Source organism: Watersipora subatra, chromosome 5 (genome assembly GCF_963576615.1).
Source record: "Watersipora subatra chromosome 5, tzWatSuba1.1, whole genome shotgun sequence".
NCBI lineage: Eukaryota > Metazoa > Bryozoa > Gymnolaemata > Cheilostomatida > Watersiporidae > Watersipora > Watersipora subatra.
The window spans coordinates 62,728,126-62,753,205 of record NC_088712.1 but is presented as its reverse complement, the minus strand read 5'-3'; the positions used below and the strand labels follow the sequence as shown (position 1 = coordinate 62,753,205).

General features: G+C 34.4%; 1 protein-coding gene across 1 annotated transcript; it reads right to left on the bottom strand.

Annotated features, from left to right (window-relative positions):
- Positions 1 to 23,389: 23,389 nt before the first annotated feature.
- Positions 23,390 to 24,586, bottom strand: LOC137397567 (glycoprotein 3-alpha-L-fucosyltransferase A-like). The gene has a single exon (XM_068083859.1). It carries the CDS (start codon positions 24,584 to 24,586, stop codon positions 23,390 to 23,392), a length of 1,197 nt encoding a protein of 398 aa, XP_067939960.1.
- Positions 24,587 to 25,080: the final 494 nt, after the last annotated feature.

The window sequence follows — 25,080 nt, the reverse complement described above, 5'->3', positions numbered from 1 at the left end:
ATTATTACATAATCATTTTGATAACATCACTAAATCTACATCAAAACCGCTTCGACAAAGTTTGCTTCAATTTTTTGGAGTGGTTTTAATATTAATTGCAATAACTGTAGCTTCATCTTTGATTGAATATTTTTTTATTCGGATTACAGGAGAAAAGATGAATGCTACTGTGAACTATGTAGAAGTATTTTTTCAAAATCTTGTGAATAATGAAAGTATGATTTTTGAAACATCTCCTCATCATTATAATTAGTTTAAATGAAAACTTCAAATGTTAGTAATTATCAAAACATGGAGAAAGACGGACTACAATCAATTGATGTGAGGTTACATTCTCCTTTCACATCTATGATAACAGGACCAACAGGATCAGGAAAAACTCAACTCGTTAAACGGTTGATTGAACAATCTCAATTAATATCTACTCCTCCTCCAATCGAAATTATATATTGCTATGGAATATGGCAGGAAGCTTTTGAGGATATGAAAGGAGTGGAATTTTATGAAGGATTGAAAGATCCGAGTACTTTTCCCAAAGATGGAGAAAATAGATGGATGATCATTGATGATCTAATGGAGGAATTATCATCAAATATCAAGATGGCTAACAATTTGTATACTCGAGAAAGTCACCATCTAAATATTAGTATTTTTACTATTACACAAAACTTATTCTTTGGTAAACTTAGAACAATTTCGCTGAATAGTCACTATTTTTTTATAGGAAAAAACCCCAGGGATTTTACATCAATCACATTTTTAGGAAAACAAGTTTTTCCTGGACAAGTTAAATATTTTCAGGAATCCTACCGAGATGCAACATCTTCACCATATTCCTTCATGAGACTGGACCTCCGACAAGAAACCGATGATACAATGAGAATTATGGGAAATTTCCCTCCTGTTGACTCTACGCCTATGATTATTTATAAGCCTAATTAAGCAAACGATTTTGATTTGTATTCCATAATTAAATAAAACAAGTATATATTCCAAGTTCTCTTTAAATATTCACCATACCACTTCTGTATCTTCCTCTGAGTGATTACTATAACATCACTAAAAATATCACATAGATATGGCTGAAACAAAAAGAATTCAACGAAATTTACTAACTTTATTATCTCTAGTTGGAGATTCTATTTCTTCTCAACAATCGATTATTAAAAATGCTAAAACGGATTTAATTTTAGTAATTATTGATTGTGTGAAATTACTCATTAAAAGAAAAGAACGACTAACTGATGCTCAGTATAAAGCTTTGAGTCGACAAAGTAAAAACATCGCTCGACTGATTAGTCCTAGAACATCGAATTTGGAAAAGAAACAACTTTTGCAAAAAGGAGGGTTTTTATCGGCTTTACTAGGTCCGATCGCGGGTGCTATACTCCCAGGATTAGTTGAACCATTGCTCGGAGGATTGTTTAAAACACGAAGAAGAAAATAATTAAGTTATCATGGATAATTCTCCACTTTCTAAGAGAATGAAAAAAAACAGAATAATTCTGCAAATACTGAACAGTCTTACCGATGAACTTGCAAGTTCTGCTTTACCTCATATGAAAGAAGAAGTAATTAGAACATTACTTGAAATTGTTAAAAATATTATATATGGGAATGTACCTTTAACGAAAAATCAATACCATTCTCTGAGTCAACATAAAAAGGAGTTGATGAATATTATCGATGAAAACAAACCTCTTAAATATAAACGAAAGATTTTGCAAAACGGAAAAGGATTATTGAAACGGATTATAAAGCCATCCCTCAACTTGTATTAATCATTCAGCAGGAAGATGAGCTTTCCTAAGTATACAAAAAAAATTTTTTTGGTTTCTGAAGACGAGTACAAAAGGAACCAATTTAAAAGTCAACAGGATTCAAAAATTATCAATGATGGCTATAGTTCGTCACTTCGTTTCAATCCATTAGAAAATCCAAGAGTAAGTAAGGTTAAGAAGACCACAGATAGGATGCGTCAAATTAATAACGATAACACTATTTCAGACTATAACAAAGTTAATTTGTATGCAGCTGAACTTCAAAAATTTTTAGATGAAATGAATTCAATTCGGAGTTATCCAATTCAACAGTCTCCGACTATTCGAAATCCGATTTCAATGATGTCACAAACACCTTCAGCTCCACAAAATTCAAAAGAAACTCTAAAGAAAGATACACCTGAATTACCCGAAGATAATTCATCTCAAGACTCTACAGTTTTAAAAGAATCGCCAAAAAAAGAAGACACATTATTACCACCGAAGTTAAACGAAGAAGAACCATCGTCAAATTCTTCTAGATCTTATTCCATTTCTTCAATAGTTGAAGACTTCGGTTCGAAACAAGATCGAACTAAAGCGAAAAATCTTCTGGAAAAATTGAAAAAGTCTGGAAATTATGATTCTTTAACCGGGAAAATAACAGGATCTACAGGAGAGATTAAACCTGAGAACTTACGAAATCTTCTTGAAAGAAAGATTCGAGTTAAAGATAGTTCAATTGTATCTTCTCCCTTTTCTCCAAGTTCATTTGAGAAACAATATAACTTATTTGAAAAAATTATCAAGGAGTCGAACTCGAATTTATCAAATAAATCAAAATCCAATTCGAATAGATCGTCTTCACGAAAACCTTATGTAGGAACAAGAGGAAAATGGACGACTTACTAAATGAATTCTATTATACCCCGGATCTACCATCTTCATTAGGTGGAGCATGAAAACTGAATGAAGCACTTCGGAGAAAAGAAAGCGAACAAGAAGTTAGAGATTGGTTAAGTGGTGAAGATGCTTATACGTTACACAAACAAATAAAAACGAAATTTAGAAGAAGACCTACAATTGTTGCAGGAGTTGGTGAACAATTACAGGCTGATTTAATGGATGTTAGATCTCATCGAGCTGAAAATGATGGAATTACATTTTTACTTACAATGATTGATGTTTTTTCAAGAAAAGCATGGGTAGAGCCTCTTGTTAACAAATCAGGTATATTGGTAGCAAAAGCCTTAAAAAAAGTATTGGATGGAACTAATTATAGAGTTTTTCAAACAGACAAAGGAAAAGAGTTTAATAATCGAGATGTCAAAAAAGTTTTGAAAGAAAATAAAGTAAAATGGTTTACATCTGAGAATGAGACAATTAAAGCTTCCATCATAGAACGATTCAACAAAACATTACGGGTGAAGATGTATAGATTCATGACATATTCGGATGATCGTAGATATATTGATGTTTTACCACAAATGGTAAAAGCATATAACAATACTATTCACACAACATTAGGAATAAAACCGAATGATGTAAATTATGAAAATCAAGAAAGAATCTGGAATAGGATTTATGAAAATGGAGAATATAGTTCTGACAGTACTCCCAAATTCAATATTGATGATTACGTTCGTATTAGTAAAGCTAGAACAGTTTTCGAAAGAGGTTTCACAATAAATTGGACAGTTGAAGTTTTTCAAATTACAGAAGTGCCTGATTTTGAAAGACCGATTATCTATAAATTACGTGATTTAGCAAACGAACCGGTTGATGGAACTTTTTATGAAAATGAACTACAGAAAGTAAAAAAACCCGCATTTTTTCGAATTGAGAAAATTCTCAAATCTCGGAAACGAGGAAGAACAAAGGAAATACTCGTTAAATGGATGGGATATCCTGATTCATTCAATAGCTGGGTCAATGAAAGAGATTTTGTTAAATAAAAGAGGATGATAAGGAATTGAACTTCATTGAAAGAATTGAAAATGTCGGAGTTCGTAACTCTTCCTTCTGATGCTAGTTTTAGTGACTTTCCTAAAAATACTAATTCAAACTTTACAGTTAGACTAGCCAGATATGTAGATTTTACAGAAGGACAATGGGAAGTTGCTCTAAAAGATATATCGTTTTTAAATAATTGGCCAAATGTAGTAGAAGGAATAATAAGCATCACAAAAGCGGAACTTAATGGGAGATTTCGTCGTTTCGACATAAAAATTGGAAATGGAAGATACGAAGATATAGATGAAGTAATTCAACGAACTCATGATGTTCTAAAACCCTTCAATTTCCATCCAACTATAGAATTCGAATACGACAAAATATCCAACAAATCTATGTTGTATGTAAGAGATTCGAGTGTTCAGGTTTCGTTTTCACAAGATTTCGCAAATATCTTAGGATTAGATCCGAAGATAACTTATAATGTGGGAAAACACGGAAACATCACATCTCCGGATATCAACTATGGATTTACATCATTATACGTATATTCATCAATTGTAAGTAACAGACTCGTTGGAGATGCAAATGTACGATTGCTACGAGTTGTCCCAGTAAGTGGAAAGAAGTTCTCTCGAGTTTATACAGAATTCAGTCAAGCGCATTACGTTGAAGTGGATAAAATTTCTACTGATGTGATAGAGACCCTTATAACAAGTGATGATGGAGAAAAAGTACCATTTGATGGAGGGAAGGTTATACTAACGGTTCATTTCAGAAAGAAACAATGAATTCCATATTAATTCCATATACTCCAGAAGACTCAAAAAACTTTTACATTCAATATTACACGTCTAATCAATCAGGAAATGGCGGATTGACACCATATAAAGGAAAGAGAGTGATGGGAAATGGACGACTATCAGGAATATTTAAAAAATTAGCAAAAGCTGTTGCGCCTCTAGCAAAAAAAACGGCTATCTCATTAGGGAAAAAAGGGTTAGATGCTGCATCCAATTATCTTAATAACATGGTAGAGAGACCAAAAGAAGAAGAAGAAGAAGAAACAGATGAAGTAGTAATTCCAAGAGTTAGAAAACCTGGGAAAAGAAAATTAAATAACCGTAGCAAACCTGCAAAGCGACGGAGAAAAGCCACTCCAAATATTTTTTAAAATTTGAAAATGCTTTATATATTATTATCTCAATATTTTTTAGTTCATTTCATTGACATACATCAATAGTGAAAGATGAGTTCTGGAGAGATTGGTTCAACAGGTTTAAAAATATCGGGTTCTCCTTTTACGATAAACGAAAGTTTGGGTATATTTGATGTTCCAGGCACACATAGTTCGGTGGAGCGCGGATATTATAGTGAATTAGCTCCGTCACGTCTCAGTGAATATGGGCCAATTGAAATTGAAATACCTGGAGATGTAGATCACTATATCGATTTAAGTAATTCATATTTGCAAATCGAAGGAAAAGTAGTCAAGGACGATGGTTCCAATTTAGACAATACTGCTGCTAATGTAAATGTTGTACCAGGGGATGCGTTTTTTCATTCGCTAATCAAAACAGCAACATTCAAAATTAATGGATCTGTTGTTGAACATTCAAGTGATTATCCTATGAGATCGTTCATAGAAACCCTTCTCAATAATAGCAGAGAAGCAAAACAATACCAATTAAAAGCAGAAGGATGGTTTCAAGATGATAATCTTGCAAAAGATGGTGCGGAATTCGATAATAGTGCGGCTACAGCAAGAAAGAATCTTATTAGAGGTTCAAACTCATTTGAGTTTTTTGGACGACTCCATCTTAGCATTTTTCAACAGGAAAGATATCTCATTCCAGGATTGAATTGTAAATTAGAACTAGACCGAAGTAAACCAAGTTATTGTTTGATGGCAGCAACAGCTACTCCTGGAGGAGGGGGAAAAGTAAAGTTGACGAAATGTGTACTTCATCTTCGAAAATTAAAAATCAACCAAACAATTCAGCTTTTACATAACGAAAAACTACTTAATGGTGTTAATGCAAAGTATCCTCTTTCTCGGGTATACACCAGATCTTATAATGTGAATACTGGATTAACCCATACTCAAATAAAAATTGCTGATAACACACTTAGACCAAATTTAATACTTGTTTCACTTTCATCACACGATGGAGAAAATGGATCATACAATCGTAATCCTTTCAAATTTGGTCATTACGATGTGAGTCATGTAGAACTACAAATTGATGGACTACCTTTTGGAAAACGATATACTCCAAATTTTGTAAATAGAATGTATACTCGACCATATGTACAACTTCTAAATGCAATGGGAAAAGATCTTTCTTCTGAAGGAAGTGGAATTGGACTGAGTGAATATGTAACTGGACTTGCAATATACGCTTTCGATTTGACAGGAGATCTCTCATCCGAAGGATTTCATTTAATGAGACATGTTTCACTAACAATCGATATCGGTTTTCGGGTTGCAACACCAGAAAATGTCTATCTTAATACATATATACAAAAAGATGGAATGATGGAAATCGCTTCTGACTTTAGTGTTCGACTCAGTGGTGGAAGCATATTCTAAGGATGAATACAGCAAATATTTTCGATGTTCTTTCCCAAGATCACATGACTAATAATCATTTTTTTGCTGTCTGTGCAAGAAATGAATTTATAGAACAATTTTTATCGAATGAAGGAATATATATTTTTAACACACACTATTCTTATCAACCAGGAGAACACTGGATAGGAGTTATTCGAACAAAATCCGAAATTAATTATTTCGATTCAACAGGACGAGATCCTTCAACATATCCAGATGTCGCTCAAATCTTAAAACTTTCTGGAATAAAGTTAATTAAATGGAATGATGTTCTACTCCAAGGTTTTCTTTCAACAACATGTGGAGATTACTGTCTTCTCTTTGCAATATTTTGGAGCAGAGGATGTTCAATAGAAGATTTTCTAACAGTTATGCTAAAAATTTCTGAAAAAGATACACGAGATCATGTAGTTCGAAAAACTATACTAGATAGATATGATTGGAATGGAAAAATTAGTAAAAGTCTTAATAACGAAGAAAATGAAGGTATTGACAATGTACATATTCAAGGAACTTCCCAAATTGTTAAATTACTAGAAGAACTGACATAAAATTTTTTTCTATATTGTACAATTGAATATACATATATACTTTATATCGAAATAAACTTGGTAAAAAATACAACCGAATGTTATTTACTTTTTTTGTTGATTATGTGTGTAGTTAATGCTGTAGAACGTATATTATGAATAACGAACAATAGTACATGTGAATAAGGAATACAATACAAGAGCATTAGAAAAATGTGTAACGCATCCTCGAGGATAAAAACAGAACTGCGTGCGCATGCACTAACCGGAAACGGCAAAGCCAATGATTCAATAACGTAACATTTTTGATATAAGTTTTATATATTGATATACTCACGCTGAGTTGGAGTTATCCTCAAAATAATCCACATATTAATCCATGTATGCCTCTTTACTAGTTCATCATCTTCATCTATTTACTGGTCGAGAGGCTGTTATGGAATGGTTAAGCCAAACCAAACAGGAGAATTCCATAGGTAAACCTAGGAAAACAATCAGGTCGAATGCCAAGGCGCTTGTCCACACAACAGCCCCTGAAAACAGCGACACTCAACGAACTTAATCGCGAGTAGCCGACTAACCGAATTCTAGCTGAAGCATACAAGCCTTATGGTATCAACGCTCGATCGACCCAAATTCTCAAATATAAGTAGGCATCAAGAGATGGTTAATGAGGCAGAATATTCCATCAGATCATGCAATGCTTATATAGTGAATTGAAGAATGATGGGTGTGTCCAAAGGAATTAATGAGGCGAAAATAGCAAACAGATTTTCGCGAAATTGAATTTCGCGAAAGTTGACTATATAATATATATGATGTGAAATTTCGCGAAATCCAATTTCGCGAAAGTCACTTTCGCGAAATTCAATTTCGCGAAAGTTGACTATATAATATATATGATGTGAAATTTCGCGAAATCCAATTTCGCGAAATTCACTTTTCGCGAAATTCAATTTCGCGAAAGTTGACTATATAATATATATGATGTGAAATTTCGCGAAATCCAATTTCGCGAAAGTTGACTATATAATATATATGATGTGAAATTTCGCGAAATCCAATTTCGCGAAATTCACTTTTCGCGAAATTCAATTTCGCGAAAGTTGACTATATAATATATATAATGTGAAATTTCGCGAAATCCAATTTCGCGAAAGTTGACTATATAATATATATGTGTAATTTCGCGAAATTCATTTTCGCGAAATTGTAAGCATAGAGAAATGTTTTGTAATCTATTTATAAATTTTCATTAAACTCATTCAAGCGTTTTACAGATGCTCAACTTTATAAAAGCAATCGAGAACAAATCATTATTATCATAACACTCTTCATAAGCTAACAGAATTCTGAGAAGGGTAAAATGTCAGAAGGGAAATGTACAGATAGTTGTGTTCAAATTTGGGCTACACCATGGGAATATTGTACACACGGACTACTTTCCTGTACATGTGGTCATGTATATGATGGATTAGCACAATGTGTACATTGGTAAGTACATTTTGAAATTTTAAATTCTAAAGTTTTATATGAATATATAATTATTCATTTTATATACATCATCTTTTCTCAATTTTCAATGGATTTTCAAAAAATTAAACAGGTATCAAGAAGATGGTGAGGAAAGTGATGAAAAAAACATCTCGAAAGAAACAAACTCTCAAAATAGTGAAACGGAGTTGCAATTGGATTTACCATTGGATTATCCTATAGACAGATTACCTTCCTGCACATGTGGACAAGACGTATACGATGGCTTAGCTCAATGTATATTTTGGTAAGTAGATTTTGAGAATTTTAAAACCAAAGATATATAGTTATCCATTTATTTCATCCTTTCTCATTCCTCAATGTTTTATATATTTAAACAGTGATGATGCAAAACAAAAAGAAGATGATGAGAAAAGCGAGTCAAGCAGCACATACTTCTTTCTCGATAAGAAAGAATTACAATATTCTGAAGTGACAAGCTCTTCATCTCCACAGAAAACTGACAATTAGTATTTATAAAAAAGATTTTTTTTTTTTTTGAATGAATATATATGCAAATCAATAGAACCTTTAGAAATAAAATCTTCATCTCCAAAGATGGAGAATTTATATTTTATTGTATATTTTAAGATACTATTATTAAAATAAAATCAATACAATATTCACATATCATTTTCATTGTGGAATAAAAATTTAGGAAAGCATGAAAATTAGATTACAACTTTAGCAGCAGCATGTGATTATGATAAAAAATTTCGACATCCTGTAATTTGTCTACAGAAAAACTTTCATTTCCATAGCCTCTTTCTTTATTACTTGGAGGGGTATTAGTTATATTTCCCTTAAGATTTTCAGATGATGGAAGAGTTGTGATTCCACTTGCTAGAATGATGGTAGCGAGTGTAGTTGTGGTGGTAGTAGGAATTGTACTAGCGAGTGTAGTTGTGGTGGTGGTAGGAATTCTGGATGTATGTGTAGTTCTGATGGTGGATCGAGTAGTGGAAGAATTAATTGGAGCTGTAAATCTACTATTATTTTCTTCGAATTGTGGATGATAACAAACAAACTTAATAGGCATTGATCTCCATCCACAAAAGTTTGAACGAGCTGAGTTGCCTACACAATATCTCGCTGATCGTGAAGATGGATAAGCCCATTGAACAAGTCGTTCAGTAATTCCCAACCTTTGAATAATTTCATAACTAGCTATACCATAAGTACAATCCGAGGGGTTATGTTCAAATTGAATTAAATTTCGTAAAAATTCACCGTTAACCAGAAAAAATCCAAAACTAATAAATAGTATTGGAGAAATTTGAATTATATCATCTAGTTTTCTATAAAGACTCTTCATGTCTTCTCAAAAGAAATTTTTCATAATGAATAATTCATTCGACTTTCCCCTTTTTTATTACTCATCTTTAAAGAGTTTTATAACGAAGGGAGACTTAACCGATTCCACGAATAGACACGCCCGAACTCGTCCAACATCAGCGTTCATTCAACCGAAACGACATAACACCGTTCACCCCACCGGTCGCCAACCCGACCCCAACCATTCGACGATCGATCGCTCAACTCGTCGACACCCGAACCCCAAACCCATCGCATCGAAACCCGAAACCATCGCCCTCTTCACCTCATCCTTCCCACAATTCCTCTCGACCAGCACCGCATCCTTCCCACAATTCCTCTCAAACTTTATAACCTTAGCTCCAACACTCACACACCTACCCCCCCAAACTTTCCATCAGACAACACCATTCTCCGAGGTTCTCGGGCTAAAATGTACCCAAAATCCAACTTTAAGTGCACAAATGTGTAGATCTGCTCTCACTATACTACTGTCATTCTATCGTCGTCCGCCATCTTTATGAAGAACGTTTATCGTTAAAAACGCGAAGCTTCTGCAATTAATTATTGCAAACAATGCTTTTGTTTGCAAATTTTTATTTTAGTATCAAAACAACACTGAAAAATACTATTAATCATGTAAACATCAACGATACTTACACAGTCGGATGGTACAGACCATATTATAGTCATCAAATTATTAATTACAATCAATCTTGCCACAATCAATACTCATAGAAGGTCTATTCTTCAGACCTGAACTTTTGTGTATAGTATCAATCAATTTACTTTTATAAAAGTTATTCTGCATATTTTATTTGAAGTCATTATCTCATGTGAATTTTCTTTTAATTTTTACACAAATAATCTCAAACTAAACATGAATTGTTCACTACTATCTTCCATTCAGGATACTTTCACAGTTTCCATTTTATTTAATAATATGCCTGCAAATAGAGGCTTTTTGTTATTTTGTTATCAGCAAAATTAAATATTGCTAACTAACATACTATTAATCAAGAGAATGACGATCGTTTTCTACAAAGATGGCGGCTTTTTGTAGACGAGCGCGTATGCAAACAGGGCGATGACGTCAAAAAACCGATGAATCTATATTATCGTCGATATCGTCTAATATCGACGATATCCGATATTTCGATATGGACAGAAAGCACTCGGTACGGTCGGTATCAAAAAGTGATATCGACGGTATACCGAAATATCGTAATATCGTCCCAGCACTAGCTCAGACTGATACTAATGGAAGCTTGTCGATAGATTCAGATCTCACGATGTATTAGATGTGGCGTGTTTAAAAGCCTATCGTCACGGTCACGTGACTTGATCTAGTAAAAGGCCCTATGTTTTTGATAGGCTGGGTGGTTATGCGATACCCCGTTTAATAACAAAACAATAACAACTATAGGTTACTATTATCTTGCATTTTTACGTTTGCAGTTTCATTTCATATACTGATAAAAAAAATGTAGCGATTCAAAAATCATCTATCAAAGCTAGACATAGTCACATTGAGACCAGAACAGTCTCAAGCTTTACAACATATTATCGCAGGTTATGACCAACTTATAGTTCTTCCTACTGGCTTCAGAAAAAGTATATGCTTTCAGATAGTACCGTTTTGCAGTGGTAGGTCCGAGCTGTTCATAATAACTGTCGCGAGTAATCATAATACTCGCGAGTAAAATAAAACTGAGATTACCTTTTACTAGACAAACTTTTCTTTACTAGCAGCGTGCGATTCATTTTTGTTGTTCTATTGCTATTCATTTGCTATGTTTGTATTATTATTGTGAAAAATGTTTATTTAATGGATTTATTTTTTCGTTATAATTAAATCAAAACATAATTAATTAAACTTATGAAATAATATAACTCCCGTTATTGATTCATTGTGCAACCAACATTTCACACTTACCAACCAGCGTTAGTTTGCTGCCAATTCAGATTAAAAATAATACATAATACTCGCATAGATCATAAATATGACTGTCACATAATACTCCTTCGGAAATAACGATTGTGATATTAGCAACTGCAGAAGTTGACTTTTAGAGTTGTCTTCCCCGGGTGTTGCTATGTGTCCCAGGCTCTCTTTCGCCCCCCCCCCCCATCCTCCAAGAGAGCCATGCCCAAGCTAGGGTAACCTAAAGAGCACGTAAAAATTTATTCATTCATGTACAGTAATTATATGCATACATTATGTTAGGATGCTTGACTAGGTAGCTAGAGCTGATACAAACAGCCGATGACGAGAACAGTCAATAATGAGCCTTTCTAAATTAAAAGAGAAAAATATGGTGTCATTTCTGTTGATGGTGACCGAGCCAATGGCTTTATTAAACTTTTTAATGTTTAGCTTTGCTACAAATGAGGTTCTATTGACAACAGCTTGGCTATAAAACCAAATTATGATAATAGAATTGAAGAAATAATACTTCTTATTCATTATATATCGCATACACTTAAAGGCCAGTACAAACCATTCCTTCATTTCATTCATGTTTAGATGATCAAAATAAGCAAACATCCATTTTAGAACTTTGGTCCATTAAAAGGGGAGAGACATTATATATATATGACAGTAGGCCTTGAACAGTACAACAGCAAAACGAAAACATCAGTCCCTTGATGTTCTCGTTCTGCATCTCAAATATGCCATGTCAGCATGATAACATCAAATACATCAAATATTTTGACAACACGATGGTCCTGGACTGGAGTTCCTTACAGAAACGCAAACATCAAACTTCAAGGATGAAGCAGATAATCTCTATAACTGGTGCGCTGACAATGACCTTTTGCTAAACTCTAAAAGAACGAAAGAGTAAATCTTCAGTAACTGTCATGATAACCCTGCCGTTCACAATCTAGTCTTAAACAACTCGACTATTGAGCAGGTGTCAGAATTCACCTATATTGCACAGCTCTGAACAAGAAACTAGATTTTAAAGCCAATACTGAAAAGTGTGTATCAAAAGCTCACAAAGAACTACATATCATGAGTAAACTGCAGCATTTGAATATCAGCGCTAGTATCATCACAACATGCTATAAATCTTTTATCGAAAGTGTTCTGACTTACCATCTGGTAGTTGTCTTCTCCTATCTCACTAATGACTCTAAGAAGTTATTAAAAAGGGTAGTAAAATCAGCTACAACACTTAGTGGCGTTTCAGAGTTGCAGTCTGTCCAACAACTATATGACTGCCACTTAGCCAGTAAAAGCTTAAGGCTAATAACATCAGAAGCCACACCAATTTTAGCTTTGACAAAACTACCCTCAGAATAATTATCTGTCTGCGATAAAATTTAGAGTGAACCTACGCAAACACTGTTTTAGATCTAACTGTATATCATATTTTAATCACATTTTTACCAAGTAATATGATTTTTATGGTTTTATATTTTTATTTTATTTATGGATTTTTCAGTTCAGCATCAGTTTTTTATGAGCATATATACAAACATCTTTACTTTTTTTACTGAAACAAATAAAAACACTTTAACTTAACTTTAACAAAATAAGTAAAATATTTGTATACCAACCTGTGAATAATTACAGGTTCTTGCAGTTTTGCTTACTATTCCACATGTCAGCAAATGGTTGATTCTGTGCTGACTTCAGTGTCTCTGGATGGTTGATACTTTCACAAAGCTTGCAAACTGATTGCATGTTCGTCTTTCTCGTCACCTTGTAATTATGGCGCCATGTGAAGTACCTGTTGTAGGCAGCATCATCTGTCATCAGGTGTTGAAGGTAATTCCCTAGTGTTTCTACTGAGGAGAAGTTGTACACATGAATAAATGAATCAGATGGAGCCACATCAGTGTATTCTTGTACAGATAAACCTCCTAAAGCTACAGGAATGAGATTTCCTTCATTTTCGAAAGTTTTCCAAAAATTTTCTGTTATATAGTCTTTGCATAAGGAATTTTCAAATAGAGTAGAATCGGTACTGAGAGTGCACTTTAGCTTCGCATTCGATATCACCTTTCCTTGGACATGGTTGTTGATGCGTACATTCTCCAAATATGGCAACTTCTATATAGGCTGACAGTTTTTTCATTAACTCTAATCTGTCATATCCCTGAGAGCCACAGTTGGAGACGTATGTATACGCCCCTCTTAACTTATCTTCAGCATAGTTTTTATCCCCCTGAATGGTTGGAAGTAATCTTTTCTGTGTACCCATAAGGAAACTGGGAAGGAACTGAATCTAGAGAGTAAGTAATACTTCCATTGAACGAGTTGATGATTTTGTTAAATCTGTTGTGAAGGTAAGCTGGTGACTCCTCACTGAATGCAAACCATAGCTGACGCTGCCTCACGCTAGCAGGAAGTTCCTGCAGTAGTGATAGCTGCGTAGAGTAAGGAGAGAATACCAGAGCGTCTGCCTGCTGAGCACAACTGAAGTTATTCAGACAGTGTCTGAAGACACAGTTCGAGTTCTCACACCCTCCAAAGTGAAACTTTTCACTCAATGCTAGTCCTCTTGCATCGATACTCACTAGCAGTTTCTTTTTACCTCTCACATTTTTTGTAGCCTTCTAGATAATGTCGCTCCTTCTGTTGTATACCGGTGTCATTCCATATGCTCTGTATAAAATAGTCCTCTTCATGATGTTGCTTAGCTACCTCTGACAACTGTACTTTACGGAAACCATTTCTTTTAGATAAAATAGACAAACTGAGGAAACAGATTGCTACTATCCCAGTGAAGCTGGCCTTCTTCCAGACAGTTATCGCCATTGTGACTGTTAATAAACGACCATTTCTTGATAATATTTAAAATAGCTCTGATAGCTTAATCGTTTCGCTTTAGCTTTTAAATATCCTTGAGTTCTACGCAACTAAACCATTGAGGCATACAAAAAGGGAAAGAGCATACAATCTTAGAAAATATTATTTTCTAAGATTGGTGTTGTTTCTGTAATTAAAGTATTTATCCGTTGCCATGTTCTAAAATACTTGAGCTTTTTTGGACGGTAGAATATGAAATTTTAGCAACTATCGTATAATAGGTCCTTCATGAGAGTCGTTCCCTCCTTATTGTTCTAATAATTATGAATGATATGTTTCTTTGTTGTATTTTAGAAAACTAAGTTTTTCAGGACACGAAAACTTGTGAGATAAGATTCAAAATGAAAACTATCATCAACGCGAGCAATGAGTTCATTAGCTAGGACAATAAAAAGTTTTGTATCGGTGAAATTTGTACGTAACTTACAGCAAAATAAATGATAGTAGTAGTAATAAAATGTCTGGCTTTATTTGTAGATCATTGCATAGGTAATTCCATAAAGTTAATTGTCTAGAGACAATGTGCGGCTGCTTGCCTTGCACTATTGTTAAGATTATTATAACTGTCAGTCTATGAAGTTGGTGAGCAGGATATTGTTCTTATGCCTCTACCCACAATTTTAATGTACATTTTCCTCAACAGTGCCTACAAAATTGGTTATATTGTAAGGCATGTAGTATTAACACATAAACATGAGGAACTAACTGTTTTTTGAAAAATAACCATATGAATAGTGGCTACTCCTAAATGCAATATTTTCCTGTAATCTGTACAACAGGCCTAATAGATGAGTAAAAAGTTTGCTTCAGAGTTATCCACGATCACTCATTGGCATTTCAAGCAGGTCTTTGATATGGTTTTAAATTAAAACCATATTCTTCTTATACTTCTGATGGATGAATAGTTAAAACTTTTAATTATTCATCCATCAGAAGTGTCGTTGATAAATAGAAACGTTTTATTGGCTGAGAATAACCAGGGCTTGATTGACCAGTTCTCACTGTAGATCTAAGTTCCATGGCTTCTACTACAAAACTGATCATAGGACATTAGAACAACACTCTTGAGCTGAAGCAAAACGCCGTATCCATATTTGTGTGAGTGTCTATCACACCAGCAACCCATTCAGTTTCAACAGTTTTACGAGTTCTTCACTATGCAATAAAATATCAGCGACCTTCAACGATTTCATTTTATAAAAGTTACCATGTGATTCAATTTGTTTGCATCTGCTGTCATTAAAGCCGCAAGCCTCATGTGTTAGTTTATTAAGTTTTTACCAACTATAAGTTGATTATTTTAATTATTTGTTGTATGCTGTGTTAGTAATGCTTCATTCTTATTAAGCTTCCATCAGTATATTTCTCTCTGCACTGTGGATGACCCAGTTGTAGCTGAGGTCCTCATGATTCAAGTCAAGTAAGCTGTGTTAATGATAATCCGTTAAGACCTATTGCTGATACCCTGGCTATTCAAATATACGGGAATGTTTTAAAGACTGAAACATGACTCGATATAAACTAATTCTGATCAAAATTTTAGCAATTCAATTCTCAATTCTTTCGCATCATAAAACAAGTAAGAATTGATTAATTTCATACCAATAATCCAAGCACTACAATTCATATCTCGATTCTTTAGCTATCCTAACTTTCTATGAATCGATTCAATTCTGTTCTTTAAACAAGATCAATTCTTCATCAATTCACCAGCTTTTCACCAGCTAGCTCGTTCAGCCTCTGCCAACTCCTATGCAAAACAAGCTTAACAACAAAATGAACATGGATTGCTGCAATTTTATTTTATTATATAACATGGAACAGTTTCTTAATACGCTTGGTGGTTAAATTTACAAAATATGTCTTTCTAAAGTTGCTGGGGTCATCCTCAATCTATGGGGTGCACGATGATGCCACCTGGCTAAATATGCGCTAATGTAATAGAATGGATGCTGTTGTTCGTGAGTTAATAAAACATATTTAATAAATAGTGAATAACTCGGTGGCTTTCCAAACTAGTGAAATTATTTATCCAGCGAGAGAAAATATTTCCAACTAATCAAAAAACAGCGAACAACCAGACCAGTGAACAAGGTTGAACTTACCAACTTACAACTGCGTAGGATGAGGCCTGATGCTTGAATGAGATGTAGTTACATTCATTCGTGTGACAATCAAAACAGCATAGTCAAACTTGCTGCCGGTGCACAGGCAAACCATATACCGGTAACTGTACTTAACATCGCGTGGTACATAAATAATAATACTACATGTGATTGACAAATAAAACAAATGTGGTGATATCAAGGTTTATAAAAATGCTAAACGCTGCGACTGACATTAATGGACTGCACTCAATATTAACTTAGTCGCTTAATAGGATAGCACTGTTCATGAGATTTGCTGTCAGCACAGTAACAAATTACTAATCATAGAGATACCAAGAGTAATAATGAAAAGAATCATTGGCTCGAATCTATTTTCTTATTGAAAATGGAGAATCGAGTCAATTCGTCTATGATGATAGTAAAGAATCGATTCAATTTTATTCTCACTAGCAGGATACGCTGAGTTATTTCAATTCTACAGTAAGTAAAATATATCAGAAATCGATACAATTCAATTGCAAATGTAGCCGTAAGTTGCTGCTTGAGCAAGCGTGTTAACTCGAGTGCCCATCTCTGCAAATATATAACAAAATATTACATGAATGACAGTACCATAAAATTTGTACTGTTAAAAATTGCACTGTATTTCCTCAAGTTATTACTATGTGTGTAATCAATCGCTCAAAGATTGATTAAATCTGATTGACTTGATGCAAACAGATGCTGTGCCTGTTTATTTAAGAGTATCTGTTGAACAAACAATGACTCTGTAATCTTGACTGGACACGCCTGAGTCTAATAGCAAGAGAACCTCAGCAAATGGAGTCATGTCCAGTTGCGGACAGGAATTTAAGGTTCAATTTCATTCCTGTCAGCATCAGTGACCTTTTTGGGAATTGAGTCCCAAGCCGTTGTTAACAGATCAAGATTTCCAGACCCCTAGGTTATGGCTGCTGGAAATTCCACACTTTATTGTTCAAAGCACTTCAAAAAAGTGCACTTAATAAACAAGGTTGTGAAAAATGCTAAATTTTCAGTCGTTTCTAACTACAAGTTTTTTGTTTTTTTTTAGTTGTATAAAAAACTTTTATCATTAACATGTAACTTGTCCTGAGAATTCCTTTTATTCTAGCCGCAAGAACTCTGCGTCTATGTTACGCCTATATAGTAACATTCCCTCGATTATATTTTCGTGTTGACGAGATGAGCTACTAGTCAGTGTTGTGCTATTTTACACTGTACTTTCTGGTCTGGTTAGTGACTAGAGGTGATTTAATCAAGATATGCATAGCATAACAATGTATACCATAGGATAGGATTTTGAGCCAATCAAAAAAAACTGCGATAATCTAGCATAAAAAATAGCAGTAGGGACTTGGCGCTGTTCGGCCTTTGACTACAACACCAGCTGGAGTCTTAAAGTCAGACAGATTTGCATGAATAGAGTGTATTGAGATTAGTCGCTTAATAGGATACCGCTGTTCATGAGATTTGCTGTCAGCACAGTAACAAATTACTAATCATAGAGATACCAAGAGTAATAATGAAGAGAATCATTGGCTCGAGTCTATATTCTTATTGAAAAATGGAGAATCGAGTCAATTTGTCTATGATAACAGTAAAGAATCGATTCTATTCTATTCCTCCTAGCAGGATACTCCGAGTCATTTCAATTCTACAGTAAGTAAAATATATCAGAAATCGATACAATTCAATGCGATTGCAAATGGAGCCTTAAGGTGCGCTTGAGCAAGCGTGTTAACTCGAGTGCCCATTTCTGCAAATATATAACAAAATATTTCATGAATGAAAGTACCATAAAATCTGCACTGTTAAACATTGCACTGCATTTCTTTAAAGATTGACTTGCAACAAAATTCACATTACCGTTATTTGATATGAAAAGATTCACCATGTCTTACTCTGTTGTTTTTTTAGGTGCAAAATATGTGGAAAGGTGATTACAAGCTCTTAAAAGCTCAAAAACGAACAGAAAATCGCAGCCACACGAGACCGCCGTAATTTGGATTCTCTTTCCAAAACGGCTCAAATGTGATGTAGTTGTGAGAAATGGTTTCTGTTTACACTTTCATGCAACCTTATTCGTCGAAATATTTTCACAAATATACTTCACGCATTCAATAAAACCATGTCTATTGTTCTTACGCGTCTGTTTTATCGTCATTGTAATGCTGTCACTCTTACCAGTGAAATCTTATAACTTACCGTAAAAATTCGTTAAACTTTTTAACCTTAGCTCAAAGGAGTACATATCATTGTCTGATAATCAACGAGCCTGTTGGTCACCTGTGATAATCGAAAAGTGCTGCAAAAATTATTTGCAAGTATTGGGTCACATGATCAGATTACGACTTGACGATTGAATAATGCCGAAACAAAACTGTGAAGTAGCGAGCATCTATATTTGATACAGGGTCTTCTGTAAAACCCGAAGTGTTTGTCATAAACTAGTGCTACGATAAGTTTTATATTGAGCTTTTTATTAGCGTTTCAATTCAGATGAGAACATCACCTGACAAGACGATAACCAAATTTCATGACTACGTCATCGAAATAAAAAGATTCCAATCTACGGCGGCTTTTCATTTTTGAGCTTTTTAGAGCTTGTAATCACATTTCCACATATTTGGCACCTACAACACAACAGAGTAAGATATGTTGAATCTTTTGATACCAAATAACTTTAATGTGAATTTTATTGCAAGTCCACCTTTAAGTTATTATTACTATGTGTGTAAGCAATCACTCAAAGATTGATTAAATCTGATTGACTTGATGCAAACAGATGCTGTGCCTGTTTATTTAAGAGTATCTGTTGAACAAACTATGACTCTGTAATCTTGACTGGACACGCCTGAGTCTAATAGCAAGAGAACCTCAGCGACTGTAGACATGTCCAGTTGCGGACAGGAATTTAAGGTTCAATTTCATTCCTGTCAGCATCAGTGACCTTTTTGGGAATTGAGTCCCAAGCTGTTGTTAACAGATCAAGATTTCTAGACCCCTAGGTTATGGCTGCTGGAAATTCCACACTTTATTGTTCAAGGCACTTCAAAAAAGTGCACCTAATAAGCAAGGTTGTGAAAGATGCCAAATTTTCAGTTGTTTCTAACTACAAGTTTGTTTGTTTTTTTTAAGTTGTATAAAAAATTTTTATCATTAAGCTGTAATTTGTTCTGAGAATTCCTTTTATTCTAGCCGCAAGAACTCTGCGTCTATGTTACGCCTATATGTAACATTCCCTCAATTATAATTTCGTGTTGACGAGATGAGATACTAGTCAGTGTTGTGCTATTTTACACTGTACTTCCTGGTCTGGTTAGTGACTAGAGGTGATTTAATCAAGGTATGCATAGCATAACAATGTACCTTTGCTGAGACCGTCTCCCTTGGCAACCAATGCATAACTGCAATCATGCGAGCAAAACCAAAAAGTTGCCTAAAGGCTGTCATTCTATGCGAGCTTATTCATTGCTGCAGCTTTCGATATACTCAAACTAGAACACAGTAAATTTATTACAATGCAGTTTCCTTCTACAGTGCTATCGTAATTATTACAGTTGGTAATTATTACCAGTTGAGAGGAGAAAATTATTTCTGATATTAGCACCAGTAGCCACCTATATTATTTGGTTTCATGTGTTCTCTCTTTTTGTCCTTTTCATCTTTCTTTTCCTTTTATCAACCATCGCTCTTTGAACTAGTGAAAATAAAGAAAAGCTGTCAGATACTCAAAAAACTTCATAATTTACGAAAACAAAGTTTTCAGCAACGCTAGTCACCAGCAACCACGCTATAAACTTTGGTAACCTCAAAATCTGGGATGTCTTTTATAAATAGCACGATCAAAGCTGCTAAACATTTATTTCCCATTAAGCTTGTCTAAGACTCACTTGTTCTTGACCTTCTCTCATGACCAACAGTGGCTTTTGTAAAATATTTTGAGAGCAATTTATCGTCAGCCTTTTTTGTAAATTTTCACTTTCTTGATTTCAAGTGAAAAACCGAATGCCTTGCAAAGCAGAAACGAATGCTCAAAATTTAGAAGAAGTAAGTTCGGCTGCTTGTCCAATAGCTACAAACCTGCATCTAAGAATAAGTTTACTTAAAAGTAGCGCAGGATTTTGAGCGATGTAAGCCAATAAAAGGAGCTAGGATAATCTAGCATAAAATGTAGCAGTGAGAACTTGGCGCTGGTCTGGACTTGACTACAGCACCAGAAAATTAGATATTTGACGTAAACATAAATATAGTCTAAAGATGGGTTGGTGTAAACCCTCTTCTACTTGGCTTTTGCTTGAAATTTAAGCTTTTGCTTGAAAGTAAAACATATCTATGTTGTTTTATTTTGTAATCTTTACTTTGTCACTGAGTTTAACTAGATTCAACCGAGTTCAAAAAGATTTAAAAGAATTATACAGATTTAAACAAAATTACAATGAACTTATTAGAGAAAACAGCACTTGCCAGAAACTGTCAGAATTTGACAAGCTTCAACAAAATTGAATAGAGTTTGTCACGGCTCTACAATGTTGAAAAGAATTTCAAAAAGTCCAACTAAGTAAGTCAGTGAAATATGTTTGTTTCAGATAAATGTTAATATAATGATGATACAAACTTTATTATTTATGAAAAGATTTCCTTTATACTGTGTGAAAAGTTCAATAATGTAAAGCCTCAGGTTAGTACAGGCTCTCAAATTTGATTTGAATGAGATTTATTGAATTTGAATAATGAGACTCACGTAATTAGTTTTAAAATTATAATTTTCCCTCTTGCACCACTCGGAAGAGAAAACGATAAATAGAGGTTTCTCTACACATCTGTGCCCTGGAAGTCCAGTGTGCTATGAGAGATTGCCAGGCGTGCTGACAAAGCACATAAAATAATTAGCTGTTATAATTTAGAACTATACATATTTTTTTGCAGCATACACTTTGCCATCTAACAAAAAAGGGAAAAAAACCAGTTTAACTTAATACCGCAAGTGAGCGCTCTCTCAACTTAAAGGTTGACAGCATCAAAATTCAACCAAGTGAAAGTGATAAGACAAATGGAAAAAGTTGTCTATGCAAACCAATATAGCCACAGTTACTGTACAGTCATTAAATTAAAAAGTTATGTTTAGTTTGTTCCTGTTTTAAAGGCCAAAGGAGTGAATTTTGAACAATTTTGGAATGGACTATAAACCTGCGGTTCGTATAACGTAAAATCGCTATAAGGTAAACATTCTCAGAATGAACTATATACGTTATTGGAGCTCTACTGTATGTAACACATGTACACTGAGATCAGCTGCCGCTTTTAAGCAGTACACCTTGACAGTTTCGGGTCAAAATAAAGATACAAACTAAGTAGTTGTAATGGCTATAAATATTCTAGAATACCAAAGTGGGAGCAAATCCTGAGAAGACTAATCAATATTTTTCGCTACGATCGGAGCTGTGTCTGTCCGTCTGTCTTAAGCCACAGTAAAAGGTTACAAAAAGGATTTCTTCATACGGGAATCAAACTTCGAACTTTCAGTGTGGTAGACCAACACTCTAATAACTGTGCTGGCCAGCCCTCATTGATATGGTTGAAAAATTATACTCATACAAGTAGTCATTGCACCTGACAATCTCTTAAGGCACACTAGACTACCAAGGTATTAGTATTACATAAATAGTCTCCATAAATTAAAACCTAAACTCCATAGCGATGAACTTTTGAAGATTTTGACAAAGGTGAGAGTGAATCATATTGAAGCCATCCATGTTTTTGAAGGATAACTGTTGTTATTATTATTATTACCTTTATCCTTTTTTATGACTTCTCTATTGTTTGCTTATTAGTCCTGAAATAAACTGCTTAAAAACATTCAAACCAGAAACTTGTTCAAATACAGAGACAACATTCATGTTAGAAAATATGCATGCGACCAACTTTTTGAGCTGAAGAGCACACCATAGAGAGTTTTCCAAGTTGAGCGCATTTGCTTTCATATTTTAAATTCAAGTGAGAGTAAGTACAAGGTACAAGGTACAAGTGAGGTAGGTACAAGTGAGAGTATGGTGCTGTGCCAATACCCTCTCTGCGAAACCTTTTGTTTCTTGAAAGAAATTTTTTTAGGTTTAAGATCTTTTGAAGTTAGGCTTGGATTATTACGATTTGATTTACTTTTCCTTGTACTTTGTATGTTCTCGTCGCTAAATTATTACATTGTCAACTACTTGTAGTTTTACAACACAATCATTGGGTAACCTATGCACGTAAAAATTCATTCAGTCATGTACATGTAATTATGCACATAAATTAAGTTAGGACGCTTGACTAGGTAGCTAGAGCTGATCAAAACAGTCGATTACTAGAAAAGTCAATAATGAGCCTTTCTAAATAAAAAGAGGAAAAGATGGTGTCATTTTTGTTAGTGGTGACCGAGCCAATGGCTTTATTAAACTTTTTAATGTTTAGCTTTGCTCCAAATGAGGTTCTATTGACAACAGCTTGACTGGTAAACCAAAAAATGATAACAGAATTGAAGAAATAATACTTCTTATTCATTATATATCTCATACACTTAAAGGCCAGTACAAACCATTCCTATATTTCACTCATGTTTAGATTATTAAAAATAGGCAAACATCCATTTCAGAACTTTGGTCCATTAAAAGGTGAGAGACATTACATATGACATCAGGTCTTGAACAGTACAACAAAATATGTAAAATATTTGTATACCAACCTGAGAATAATTACAAATTCTTGCAGTTTTGTTTACTATTCCACATGTCAGCAAATGGTCGATTCTGTGTGGATTTTAGTGCCTTTGGATGGTTGATACTTTCACAAAGCTTGCAAACTGATCGTGTGTTTGCGTCCACTATCACCTTGTAATTACGGCGCCACGCAAAGTACCTGTTGTAGGCATTGTCATCTGTCATCAGGTACTGAAGGTATTTCCCAAGTGTTTCTACTGATGAGAAGTTGTACGCATGAATAAATGAATCCGGAGGCGCTACATCAGTGTATTCTTGTACTGATAAACCACCGAGTGCAACTGGAATTATATTTTTTTCATTTTTCAAGGTTTTCCAAAATTTCTCTGTTATGTACTCTTTGCACAAAGAGTTCTCAAACGCTAGATAGAATCGGTACTGTGAATGCATTTTGGCTTCACACTTAGGATCATTTTTCTTAGGGCATGGTTGATGATTTGTGCACTCTCCAAAAATGTCTACATCTGTATACTCCGCAAGTCTTCTCATATAATCTAATCTGTTATACTGCCGGGAGTTGCAGTTGGAGACGTAGGCGTACGCCCCTTTAGTTTTATTTTGTGCGTAGTTTATGTCAGCCGAATAGTTTGCTGCTTCCTTAATGGTGTACCCGTAAGGAAACTGGGCAGGAACTGAATCTCGAGAGTAAGTAATACTTCCATTGAACGAGTTGATGATTTTGTTAAATCTGTTGTGAAGGTAAGCCGGTGACTCCTCACTGAATACAAACCATAGCTGACGCTGTCTCACGCTAGCAGGAAGTTCCTGCAGTAGTGATAGCTGAGTAGAGTTAGGAGAGAATACCAGAGCATCTGCCTGTAGAGCAAGACTGAAGTTATTCAGACAGTGTCTAAAGACACAGTTTGAATTCTCACACCCTCCAAAGTGAAACTTTTCACTCAATGCTGGTCCTCTTGCATCAATACTCACTAGCAGTTTCTTTTCATCTCTGTCAACTTTTTTGCAGTTTTCTAGATAATGTTGCTCCTTCTGTTGTATACCGGTGTCATTCCATATGCTCTGTATAAAATAGTCCTCTTCATGTTGTTGCTTAGCTACCTCTGACAATGGTACTTTTTGGAAATAATTTCTTTTATATAAAATAGACCAACTGAGGAAACAGATTGCTACTATCCCAGTGAAGCTGGCCTTCTTCCAGACAGTTATCGCCATTGTGACTGTTAATAAATGACCATTTCTTGATAATATTTAAAATAGCTCTGATAGCTTCAAAATAATCGTTTAGCTTTAGCTTTTAAATATCTTGAGTTCTACGCAACTAAATCATTGAGGCATACAAAAAGGGAAAAAGAAGAAAACTTTAAAAAAGCTACACATGTAACTGTTTTACTCTAGTTCCTTCTAGAAGCTGATAAACTCTGACCTACATCTCAATTTAACAGAATAGGTAAGTCTATAGCCTATTAAAAAGGTAAAAGTGTTTAAAAAATTGGTAAAAATCTTTCGGTAAGAGGAAAACTGTTCCTGTGCTTATGAAATCAGAGTCGTTCTCCTCTGCATGCAAGAACGCACAATTCGTGTAAGTGCAGATGACTCCGGCTGTTTCAGTAGAAATATAGTCTTGAAAAAAATTGATCAGAGTTAGCTGCGCAAACAAAACTAGTCAGAGTTCTTTGGATTTAATAAACTTATGTAACAAAATACTG

What these genes read in the sequence shown, in the direction of transcription:
- LOC137397567 (XM_068083859.1), bottom strand. Translation starts at nt 24,586, where the DNA reads ATGGCGATAACTGTCTGGAAGAAGGCCAGCTTCACTGGGATAGTAGCA.